Source organism: Rhinolophus sinicus, chromosome 13 (genome assembly GCF_057876585.1).
Source record: "Rhinolophus sinicus isolate RSI-liver-muscle chromosome 13, RSI-T2T, whole genome shotgun sequence".
Taxonomy (NCBI): domain Eukaryota; kingdom Metazoa; phylum Chordata; class Mammalia; order Chiroptera; family Rhinolophidae; genus Rhinolophus; species Rhinolophus sinicus.
The window spans coordinates 51,242,655-51,255,610 of record NC_142513.1 but is presented as its reverse complement, the minus strand read 5'-3'; the positions used below and the strand labels follow the sequence as shown (position 1 = coordinate 51,255,610).

Below are 12,956 nucleotides of genomic sequence, written 5' to 3'. Positions count from 1 at the left end.
CACATCTGTAGGTTTAAAAGCTTCCACTCGAGGTCCTGTGGACAGAATTCCCTGGTCCGGGCTCCCTGCCTCAGGCCAAAGTAGTTCTACCAGGTGCCCCCCACAGCCTGCAAGCCCAGAGGAGAGGGCGGGCAGGCAGCCTGGGTGGGTGTGACAGATTAGAAGGTGTGGACCCCAAATTGGCCCAGGGACAGGGAGGAGGAGCTGGGGGGCAATCCTGTCAGCAACTTAACGGGTTTTGTTGGCTCAAGTTTCTAATGTTTCCATAACATACAAATATATATTTTAGCAATCAATTTTAAAACCCCTTTAACAAGGGGGAGAAAGAAAGCCTTCAAGAGCCCATGCTTTCCAGAACCCACTCCAGAACCAAGGGAACTTCCAAGGGAATGACCATAAGAGCAGAAATAGGAAGGCTCGTGACTTGACTGAGGGTGGCAGGAAGCAGCAGAGAGGAAACAAAGCACGAAAGCAGGGATGTACATATGCTCCCTGGTCCAGGGTTTACCTAACCCTAACCCAATGCTCTCGATCTGACACCTCTTTGACGTCTCACACGAGCTCATGCTCACACACACACACACTCATGACCAACACCAGGCTGGTCTACGATTTGCTTCCAGCGTTTCCCAGAGTGAGCAATTGAACGTGTTGAAAGTTTTACTCCACTGCCTCACCTGGGCAAAGGGAGAAAGGGCACGTGGCCATCTGTCCAACAGAAGAGAATGGAACCAATGATGGTGGCCGATTCACAGGCAACAGTGAATCACGGAGAAAGCCAGCCCTGTTAGCGGACGGGCGCTGCGTGTTCTCCCATCCCATGGCCACCCTGAGGGGACGCCGGTGGTCTCCAACGGTGCCCCCCTGCAGCCCCATCCTTTGCTTGTCCTGAGGAGGAATGACATGTCCGTAGAGGACCAAGCTCAGTGAGGGGCCTGGCCTGAGTCAGCCGAAATTTGAATTTTCTCTCTCCTTCTTGTTCAAGGCCCTTTCTCAGAAAATGAAAAGGCAGCCATCTGCCTGCAGGGGCAGCTTCATCTCCAGGCCGTCCAGCTCCCACAGCAAACTCACGACAGGCACGCAGGGAGAGGCTGCAGAGTCCATTCAGGGAAGGAACAAGGCAGGGCTCATCATCCGCTCCCCCAGAGGGAAGGCTGTGCGGATGGACATGACAGGCTAACTTCATGGTGTGTGACCCCTGCAGTCACACAGGCCCTGCCCCCAACGTGGTTGAATGCTCTGCTGTCACCGTTTTGAAATTCTTGATAATGTCTGAACATGGGGTCCCACGTTTTCATTCTGCACTGGGCCCCACAACTTATATAGCTAATCCTGTGTGTAGTTTACTGCCTGGCATCCAGTGGGAGCTTAATAAATACTGGCTCCTTTATTATTAAACAGCTGATATACATTTCCAGACTGCTTTCAACGTGCACTGCAAGCTCACCAGGGAGGTGGCTCCACCTCTCCCCAGTGTTCGGAAACCTGATAAAATGTGCGACTGGGTCCACAGCTGTACAATGAGCGCTCCCGTGAGCCAGGCCTGCAAAGGGCTCCCTGGGTCAGGAGGCCAAAAGGAAGACCATTCCTGGAAAGCCGGATGGAGTCACCTGCCGGGGGAAGTTGACGGACAGCCGGACGTCTCCAAGGAGACATGGTCTGGGCTGGCCCTTTGTGTTCATTCCTGGTATCTTCCAGCAGCGCAGACCTGGGTTTGGGGGGAAAGTCCCACGTTCCTGGCTTCCCAAGGGAGATGCAGAGTCAAAGGTAAAGCTGTGCCATGTGGCGAAGCCCCCGGGGGCCCCAGTCCTGTGGGGACCCCATGTGGCCCCCGACTCAGTCCACTCACACGTCCTTTCCAGCCGTAGACATGGCTGTAGCTGCTGAAAACCCAGCTTCTGCCGCTTCTGGCTCAGAAGCTTCTGCTGGACATGATGTCATATTCCCCTTCTGCAGCTGGCCATCTGTAGGGTTGGTGGGAGTCCAGGAGCACACACTCTCGGGCTCAGCCACAGCCCGGAAGGGGGGGGGGAAGCAAAAGAGGAGAAAACCTCGCATCGGCCAGCGTGTCCAGGACCCCAGGACACTGGCCCCTAGACAGCGCCTGGCCTCCTGGCCTGTGCAGCCCTCGGCGTGGATGCCTGGGGAGGAGCGAACACCTTCTCCAGAGCAGCAGCTGCCTCACACCCAATTTCCGTGTGAAAACATCAGCCCATTATTATCCCAACCGAGGGAATTGCAGCTCTCAGCCTCTAATTATTAAACAATGCTTCTCGGCCAACTTGGCTTCCAGCCCCGACTCCAACACTGCCTGCCTCTGTCCTCGTGGGAGGTCTTCCATTTAACGTCTGCGAGGAACCGGAGGGTGGGACGGGCACCCATCCATTCAGTCCAGCCGCTGCAAAGAAGCGGGTGAGAGCACTTACGATGGCTCAGGAGGCTGCTGAGGTTGTGCGTGGAGAAAGCAAGCACCTGGCTGGCTGGCTGCAGGTAACAGCGACACAGGATGGCTTGGCTTGGCCCCACCTGCCTCTGAAGGAGCTTTGCTTTTCCGGGCCACCAGTCATCACCTTCCGACCACCCCAGTCAGAGCCAGGCGTGCAAAGAACCACCCACATGCGATCAGGACCTCCCCCCAATTTGCTTCGTTACAAAAGAACATTTATACATTTCTTTTTTATTGTGGTAAAATACACGTAACATAAAATTGACCACCGGATCCGTTTTTCACTGGCCACTTCAGTAGGGTCCCGTATACACATCGCTGTGCACCCAATCTCCAGAAGTCTTTTCATCTTGCAAAACAAACTCTACATCTATAAAATAACTAGCCCCCTCCCACCTCCAACCAGCTCCTGTCTACCATGGTTCGACTCTCTCTATGCATTTGACTGCTCTAGGCCTCTCATATACGTGAAATAAGACACAGAGCTTGTCTTTTTTATGACAGGCTTATTTCACTCAGCACAAGGGCCTCACAATTCACTCATGTTGTAGCATGTGTCAGAATTCCCTTCCTTTTGAAGGCTGAATAACATTCCATTGTCTGGATGGACCACATTTTGTTTGTCCATTTGTCCATCAATGGACACTTGGGTTGCTTCAGCTATTATGAACAATGGGTTTTCTTGGAAGTTTTTTAAACTCTTGGGTAACCAGGATTTCAGTACTTTTAGATTAACAATCACAGTAGTAACAAGAATGGCTAATGCTTTTTGGGCCCTTACTTTGGGTCAGGCGCTGTAAAAAGTATTTCCCATGCTCGTTTAATCTTCACACCTTGGAGGCAGGTGCTATCATTTATTCCCATTTTACTGATGAGGAAACTGAGGCTCAGACAGGTGGCTCATGGTCTGATTTCCAAGCCTGAATTCCTGGCCAACTGCCTTCTTTCCTCTCCAATGGGACATGGCTTTTCCCTCTCCCGTTTTCAGCTATGGGCCGAATCCAGCTTTACCTGGTCACGAATACAGCGGCATCCACGGGGGGCGTATCATCCTTCCCTCCTGGCACCTGATTGTTGCCAAGGTACCGTGCGCCCCCGTATTCCTCATTCTGCCAGTGACAGAAGCTCTCCAGGGACCGCTCACCGTGGTGCCCGATGGACAACTTGGCCTAAAAGAAATTGGGGGGGAAGGGAGGGCATTTAGAGAAGCAAAGGCCCAGGGGAGCCAGAGTTTATGCAGAGACTAGAGGGTGGAGGTGGAGACAGCTGCTCATTGGGACCTCATTCCACGATGCCCTCCCCGCAGATACAAACCTCACACGGGTAGAGACCCACAGGCCACCCGGAGCCTACTTTCAAGTTCAGATGAAGACTATGTTAGTAAAGAAAAGCGTTCTTCTTGTCAGCCCACTGAGCACAGTGTACCCAGCCAAGCGTCAATCCCTCACCGTCACGTTCACTGCTTCACGTTCATTGCTTACAGGTAACACCGTCAGTGGAAAAGACCGGGACACGATGCTACGGTGAATCCAAATTTGGGCTGCAGCTCAAGCTTAGCTCCTGACGGGTAGCTATGGCCGCACAGACCTCACCATCAAGCCTATGCATGTGACACGTGCCCGAACGATGGACAGATGCACACAGGCCCACCACGCAGGGCCCCTCGAGATTCTGAGCGGATAACTTGCACTCCCAGTTCCGGTGATGGGACCTGCCTTCCTCTCACCGGCATCCCTGGTCCCCGGCCCAGGGCACACTGTCACCATGTGCAAACCCAGGGAGGGCAGATAAGACAGACAACCCCCTAGACGCCTCCTCAGTGGCCAACATTAATGAGGAAGCTTCCAGACCCGTTACAGTTTCCGGGAAGGGCCAAAGCGGACTTACGGGGCGCTGTCTTAGAAGCACAAGCTTGGTGACCTGTATGTTAATTCTGATTCCCAGGCTGTGGTGTTGAAACATGTTGTATACCTGTGAGGAGAGAAAAAAACAACTAAATCCACATATGACGACATACGTTTTTTAAAAACATAGCAGCAACCTGGAACAGAGCGGCGATCTTAGGTGAAAACTAAGGGGGAAAAAAAAGATGGACTTTAGTTAATACATGATATTCGTTAAAACTTAACAGTAAAGAAACCGGCTATGTCCTTCCAGGACAAAAAAATCCAAAGAAAGAATAATTAGATGAAATGGAAATTTCCGTGTTCATCGTCTTATTTGAACAAACTATACAGAGGGTGCCAAAAAAAAATGTATACACATTTTAAGAAAGGAAAAAACTGTTAAAGTTGTAATACTCGGTATATACCGGTAACAAAAAATGAATACAAGTCATGTGGATACATTTTTAGGGCACCCTAGTGCAGATATAATCCAGACATTATTTCAAAGGTCTTCTGAAACCAAACTCCCATAAATATGAATTCAGTTGGTTAAAAAAAAAAATGTATAGAACAGGTTGCTATGAAAAAAAGAAAAGAAAGGATGTTAGATGAAGCTGGGCTTTCAGGCAGGAGGTTGAAGGAGACCTTTAGGAAAGAGAGGGAGACGGTCAAGGCCTGTGACCCTCGGCCGTGTACCATCCATACCATCTCTCACCCTAATCACCACCCATCAGGGTTCGTATCTCACCACCCCAGCTTGTGGAGCTAAAGCCACCGGCTCAAGCCCCGCAACCAGTCAACGGTGACCCCAATCCAAATCCAGGCTTGTCCAGCCCAAATAAGACCACCGTCCTTCTTTATTTCCGGAAGTCCTCGTTCTAAGCAAACACTTATCATTGAGATCAAGTTATTGTAACAGAAAAGATACGTCCCTCTCAGTTTTGCACCTCTCGTGGGTAGAATGTAATTAGAAGGACTTTGATATCCAGAAATCAAAGGGAAGTGTTCCAAGGGGAAGAGAGAGAGGAAACCTCAAATAACTGAGATGGTCGGAAAAAGCCCACTGGCTTTGAGGGTTCCCGGGTCATCGTGACCCTCCTGAGTTCCTTTTCTGTAACACAGAGGAAGCAGGAGGCAGGGAGGGTGATGAAGGTGGTGGTAGGAGGTATGGCGGGAACAGGAATGAGAACTTCATGAATATTAATTTTTTTTTTTAGAAAATACATTTATTTATTTCATTATGTCCTGTTGCAGTTGTTTTCCCAGTTTTATGAGATATAATAAATACATAACACTGTATTCGTTTTAGGTGTACAACATGGTGATTTGATCTATGAGGTCAGACGATTAAGTTCGCGAACTTGTGGCAACGATGTTGCTCACCTTTTTTTGATATTAGAGGGATTATTCATTATGAATTTGTACCAACTGGACACACAGTGAACCAAGTTTACTATTTGGAAGTGCTGAAAAGGCTGCGTGAAAACGTTAGACGACCTGAACTTTTCGCCAACAATTCATGGCTCTTGCATCACGACAATGCACCAGCTCACACGGCACTGTCTGTGAGGGAGTTTTTAGCCAGTAAACAAATAACTGTATTGGAACGCCCTCCCTACTCACGTAATCTGGCCCCCAATGACTTCTTTACCCAAAGATAAAGGAAATATTGAAAAGAAGACATTTTGATGACATTCAGGACATCAAGGGTAATACGATGACAGCTCTGATGGTCATTCCAGAAAAGAGTTCCAAAATTGCTTTGAAGTGTGGACTAGGCACTGGCGTCAGTGCATAGCTTCCCAAGGGGAGTACTTCGAAGGTGACCGTAGTGATATTCAGCAATGAGGTATGTAGCACTTTTTCTAGGATGAGTTCGCGAACTTAATTGTCTGACCTCGTATGTAAACACTGTGAAATAATCACCACAATAAGTTAACACCCACAGCTCACGTAGCTATCATTCTTTTTCCCTGTGATGAGGGCTTTAAGATCTGTCTTAGCAACTAGCAAATATAGGATACAGTATTATTAACTATAGTCACCATGCTGTGTATTACATCCCAGGATTTATTTATCCTACAACTGAACGTTTGTATCTTCTGACCACCTTCACCCATTTTGCCCACCCCCCCACCTCTGGTAACTACCAGTCTGTTCTCTGTATCCAAGCGTTTGGATTTTTAGATTCCACATATAAGTGATATACAGTATGTGTTTTTCTCTCTCTGACTTATTTCACTTGGTTTTAAATATTCTACTTGTTTCTTGTTTGTTTGTTTGCTCTAGTAGACATAATCTAGAGAGACAGTTTTCCCGAAGTGGCATTAAAACTGCAACATAAAACACTGACCCCCTCAGACAATATGACCACCGCTACTCCAGGCCAAGTGAAGCTGGACCCAGCGCCTGACACACAAACGCCGGAAACCAGGCACACACAGTGTTTTAGCATCTGTGTGACAAAGGAATTAGTTGTGTCATTGCTTGGGTTTTACTCTTTGAAACTATTATTTAAAGCAAAAAAAACAAAAAAGACGAAAACACATACACAAAAAAACCTTTGTGTAATGTAATATTCTTTCCCACAAGGAAAAAACAGAACACATTCAGCTGTTCTGTTTTTACTCCCCCCTCCCCAAATTTCCTTTCCTCAAGAACAAAATAGCAGTCTTTTTTTTTTTTTAGACTGGACCATCCGTAGGCCAATTGTGAAGTCATGTCTTAATTACCTATCCTCAAACCTGGGTGAAGACAGGAAAAAAAAGCACATAACTTTTTCCTTGTTTTGATATTTTGAGAACCACCCAATGGCTGCAATTCAAATTTTTCCAGAAATATTCAGCATTAGGATTAGGCCCAGACTGGAAAACCTCAATTCAAAACATGAAAATTAGGAAGAACGAAAACTTGAAGTTAGGAGAGAGAAACGTCCAGTTGCACTGGGTTTCAGCTTCAAGGTGCCATCTACACACCCCTGTAACGTGGACACCAGCCGAAGACATTCAAGAATAACATCGGTTTAAAGAAATAATGCAGTAAAGCAATGTTGGAAAAAAAGCAATTCTTTTTTTTCTGACATGCCACAGAAGAAAAGCAAAAAGAACCTGCATGAACTGATACACATTTCAGGAAGAACAAAACAACAGGAACAAACTCCCTTATCAGAAGCTCCCATTTTCTCCTTGCTGGGACGATGACAGTTTTGCATATCCCCTACAGCACGCCCCAAAGGCTCAGTAGCGTCCCTGCGGCAAATGTACAAAAAAATATGTGATGGAGGGGGAGAGAAAGCTTCGAGCTCCAGGGGCTGGGAGGGAGGGAGAGTTGGGGAGTTGTTTAATGGGTAGAGAGTTTCGGCTTTGCAAGATGACAATGTTCTAAAGGTGGGCTGCGCCGCGATGGGAATGCATTTAACAAAACTGCACTGTACACTTAAAACTGACGACGGTGGTAAACCTCATTATTTGTATTTTATCCCATTAAAAATTGGGACTTAATTAATTAGAAAACAACTTCATGCTCTAAACCACACTGTCTAAAGCCTGTAGGAATGCATGTCCTCTTGACGTGTACCTGGGATGCTCAGGTCCAGGAGAGCAGGTGTGGGAGCCTGAGCACAGAGACAGTGCCTTGTCACCTGACGTGAGCTGTACCACGTTCCCACAAAACTCAGGAGAGCACAGGGCTGGACAGATACACGGGATCTCCGTGGAGGCCCGGCGCCAAGCCAGGCTAGCCAGACGAAATTCGGACAACAGCCACAACACACAAAGCAGCGGGCCTCAAAGACATGTAACAAAGTCTCCCCGACTTTTTTTTCCCATGGAAATTCATGCTCAGGAGAAATCTTGGAGGCAGTGGCCATACGATATTTAGGGAGACACCTGGTTGGGCAGCGAACAGCCCAGCCAATTGTCTGGAAATTCTGTCTCCGGCGTCCAGCTCTGGCTGGGTCCTGGCAAGCGTTCAGAGCGCGGCTGCATTTGTCACATTTCCTTGGCAGCCCGGGGGCCGAGCTGGGTGGACCTATTGCCAGCAGCAGCAGCCTGCGGCTCTCCTGGCTGGGCGACTTGGGGACACGCTCAAGGAGAGGCAGACAGGGACCAGAGAAGGAGCAGATGACAGGGGAACCTCGGAAAGAGCTAGTCACATGCCAAGCAGAGTTTTCACAAGAGCAACACCTACCTGTGCGACTCAGGGCCTCCACAGGGACAAGCAGGGACTGCAAATGACACTCTGGAATCCCACAGGGGCCCATGTGGACCCCACACAGGCGGGGCTGCTCTCTGGATATCGCCAGCCTCTGACCATGGACCCAGGAGCAGCACACCCACATTGCCTGGGTACCTGGAACTGCATGTGTGGAAGCCCACCCAGACCCACTGAATCAGAGACCTGGGGGTGGGCCCGGCCACCTGCGTTTAACAAGCCCCCAGCAGCTTCTCGAGGACGGCTGCTGGGTCTGAGAACCAGTGCGTCGTGCTCTAACACCGGGCTAGTCGCTCTGGTCACCAGAGGCTGGTTGTCTGTTTTGCATGGTAATTGGGTAAAATTCCCTACAAACAGAACTGGCCTGGAACTTCTCAGGGTTTCACTCCACCCCGTGGTTGTTAAGGAAGCTAAAAACAACCAAAGCTCTGTCAAGTGGCCCCATTTTCCAATTTGGCTGCCCAAACCCAGGGTTTCTAGTGTCAGCACCACCTGTTTCCGTCTGCAATTTGTTCTTTAAAATATTCCTGCTCCTGGGTCACCACCCCCCAACCAAAGGAAAATCAGTTATATATGTAAAAAGACACTACAGAACATTTGGAAACTTGGTCTTTGCGCTGCCAGCTGGGAGACACGGGCTGGCGGAGGCTTCTCCCTCCGCGCGTACCTGCGCAGGTGAGTGATTTGCGCAAGACACAGAGCCCGGAGCAGGACTCCATTTCCCTGGGTAATAGCCAGGCGGAGGGATCTTTTAAAACACAAATCACTGCGTGCACTCTTCTACTTACACGCCTGCAGCAGCTTCCCGCTGCCACGTTGAGGGAAGCCCAGTCCCCACGCCCTGGGTACCAGCCTGTGGGGTTGACCAACACGCCTCTCATCCAGCCCCCACGCTCCCATCACCCACCAGGAACCGCTTCTTTCTGAGCTTCCCAAATGCCAGATGGAGCCCCCTCCTTAATACCTTCCTTTCTAAACGGAGGGTGTTTTTCTGACCGTCTCAGTCACTTGCTCTTATCTGGATCTTTATACCAGTTTGCAAAATTTGCACAAAGTCACCAACACTTGTTATTTTAGTTTTGTTGTCCTTTTTTTCTTTTTTTTTTTTTTTTTTTTTTTTGGTTTGGTTTTTTTGTTTCTTTTTTTGTTTTTTTTGTTTAATACTAGCATCCTAATGAGTGTAAGTAGTATCTCATCACGGTTTTGATTTGTATTTCCCTGATGATTAGCAACATTAAACATCTTTTCACGCGCTTATTGGCCATTTGGATATCTTCTTTGAAGAGTCTATTCAAGTCCTATGCACATTTTTAAATCAGGTTTTGTTGTTGTTGAGTTTTAGTTCTCTATATAGTCCAGAGGTTATCAGATATGTAACTTGCAAGTATTTGCCGATTGTAGTCTTTTGTACATAAAAGTTTATTAATTTGATTAAGCCCAATTTGTCTATTTCTTCGTCTGTTCCCTGTGCCCTTGGTGTCATGTCCAAGAAATCACTGCCAAATCCAATGTCATGACGCTTTTTACTGCTATTTTTTCTTGTAGGAATTTTATAGTGTTAGCTGTTACGTTCAGGTCTTTGATCTATTTTGAGTTAATTTTTGTATATGGTGTTAGGTAAGGGTCCAACTCCATTCTTTTACATGTGGATATGTAGTTTATCCAGCCCCATTTATTGAAGACTGTCACTTCCCCCATTGAATGGTCTTGGCACGCTTGTTGAAAATCATTTGACCATATATGTCAGGGTTTATTTCTGGGATCTCTGTTCTATTCCATTGGTCTGTGTTTGTCTTCATGTGAGTACCATGGTATTTGGGTGGCTATAGCTTTGTGGTAAATTTTGAAATCAGGAAGTGTGAGTCGTCCAACTTTGTTCTTCAAGATTTCTTTTTTTTTTTTTTTTTTTTGGCTACTCAGGGTCCCTTGAGATTTCATGGGAATTTTAGAATGGATTTCTCTATTTCTGCAAAGAAAAATGTTAGGATTTTACTAGAGATTTCACTGAATCTGTGGATTGCTTTGGGTAGCATTGGCTTATTATTATAATAATGTCCTCCAATCCATAAACACAGATGTCTGTCCACTCATTTATGTCTTCTTTAATTTCTTCCATCAAAGTTTTGTAGTTTTTAGCATAGCCTTTCATCTCTTTGACTAAGTTAATTCTTAAGTATTTTATTATTTTTGATGCTACTGTAAATGGAACATTTTTTTAACTTCCTTTTCGGATTGCGTACTGTTAGGTATAGAAAGGCAACTGATTTGTGCATGGTGGCTTTGTAGCCTTCTACTTTGATGAGTTGCTAATTCTAAAATTTTCTGTGAAATTTCCGGGTATCCTACATATAAGATCATGTCATCTGTGAAAAGAGATAATTTTACTTCTTTCCTATTTGGATGCCTTTTATTTCTTTTTCTTGCCTAATTACTCCGGCTAGAACTTGTAGTGCTATGCTAAATACCAGTGATGAAACTAAGCATCCGTTCCTTGTACTCCATCGTAGAGGACATGCTTTCAGGCATTCACCCCTGAGTATGGTGTTCACTATGGGTTTTTCATATATGAGTTTCATTATGTTGAGGTAGTTTGTTGTGTGTTTTTACATAGAAAGGGTGTTGAATTTTATCAAATGTTTTTTTTTTCTGCATCAATTGAGATGATCCTTTTTTTTTTCCTTCATTCTGTTAATGTGGTATATTACACTGAATGACTTTTTTTGTATGTTGAAACACCCTTGCAATCCAGGAATAAACCCCACTTTGTCATGGTTTATAGTCCTTTTAATGTGCTGTTAAATTTGGTTTGCTAGTATTTAGTTGAGAATTTCTGAGTCAATGTTCATAAGGGAAACTGTTTTCCTATGCATAAGGAATTGTAGTTTTCTTATAGTTTTTTCATCTGGCTTTAGTATAAGGGCCCCATAGAAATAGTCAGGAGCTGGCCTCATAGAAACAGTCAAAAAGTGTTCTCTCCGGTTTTTTTCAAAGAGTTTGAGGAAGAACGGTTAGTTAGTTCTCCTTTAGTTAGCTTGGTATAATTTACCAGTGAAACTGTCAGGTCCGGGGCTTTTCTTTGTCAGATTTTTCATTACTGATTCAATCTCCTTACTAGTTATGTCTGTTCAGATTTTTTTTTTTTTTGTGTGTGTGTGTGTGTGATTAAGTCTTGGTAGGTTTTGTGAATCTAAGAATTTATCCAAGTCATCTAGGTTATCCAATTTGTTGGTATGCAATGGTTCATAGTACTCTTATAATCTTTTTATTTCTGTAGAATTTGGTAGCCATGTCTCCACTTTTGTTTCTGATTCTAGTGATTTGATTTTTTTTATTAGTCAATTGAGCTAAAGGTCTGTCAATTTTAATTTGTTTTTAAAAAATCCACTCTCGGTTTTGTTTAATTTCTCTATTATTTTTCTAGCCTTTATTTATCTCTGCTGTAATCTTTATTATTTCCTTCCTTCCACTAGCTTTGTTCTTCTTCTAGTTCCTTAAGTTGTAAAGTTGGGTTATTGATTTGAAATCTTTCTTCTTTTTTAATGTAAGCATTTACAGCTACACATTTCCCTCTGAACACCGCTTTTGCTGTGTCATGTAAGTTTTTGTATGTTGCATTTTTATTTTTATTCATCACTATGTATTTTTTCATTTCCTCTGTGATTTCTCCCTTGACCCATTGGTTGTTTAAGAGTATAGTGGTTTTTTTTCCCCACATTTGTGAATTTTCTAGTTTTCCTTCTGTTATCAATTCCTAACTTAATCCCACTGCAGTCAGAGAAGATACTTTGTATGACATCTTTTAAATCTGTTTGACTTAATTTGTGGCCTAACATGGTCTGTCCTTGAGAATGCCCCCTGCGCACTTGAAAGTAAGGAATATTCTGTTGTCATGGGTTAGAGTGTTCTGTACGTCTGTTAAATTTAGTTGATTTATTTTGTTGCTCAAGCCCTCTATTTCTGTGCTTGTCTTCTGTCTAGTTGTCCTATGTACTATTGAGAGCTGGGGTGAAGTCTCTATTATTAGAGAACTGTATACTTCTCCCTTCAGTGCTATCAATTTTTGCTTCATACATTTTGATGGTCTGTTATTAGGTATGTAAATACTTATAATTGTTAAATCTTTTTGCTATATTGAACCTTTTATTAATATTCCATATCCTTGTCTCTTGTAACCTTTTTTTTGATTAAAGCCTATCAGTATAGCCACTGCTACTCTCTTATGGTTACTATTTGCATGGTATATCATTTCCCATCCTGTTGGTTTCAACTTATTTGTGTCTTCGGATCTAAAGTGAGTCTCTTGTAGACAGCAAATCCTTGGGTCACATTTTTTGTTTTTTTTAATCCATTCTACCAATCTGTCTTTTGATTGGAGACCTTAATCCATTTACATTTAAAGCAATTACCGATAA

The 12,956-nt window shown here is 45.0% G+C and overlaps 1 protein-coding gene across 5 annotated transcripts in view; it reads right to left on the bottom strand.

The window, feature by feature from the left end:
• The window catches only part of ADAMTS17 (ADAM metallopeptidase with thrombospondin type 1 motif 17), a 255,794-nt gene that overhangs the window by 185,027 nt on the left and 57,811 nt on the right, over window positions 1-12,956 (bottom strand). For all 5 annotated transcript variants that reach the window (XR_016018253.1, XM_074317647.2, XM_088789326.1 and 2 more), the window contains exons 5-6: window positions 4,334-4,417; window positions 3,458-3,615 (exon numbers count right to left, since the gene is read on the bottom strand). Coding sequence is in view for 4 of the 5 variants with exons in the window: in XM_074317647.2 (XP_074173748.2) it covers window positions 3,458-3,615; window positions 4,334-4,417 (242 nt within the window). In the remaining variant the exon portion in view is untranslated. The remainder of the gene's footprint in view (window positions 1-3,457; window positions 3,616-4,333; window positions 4,418-12,956) is intronic.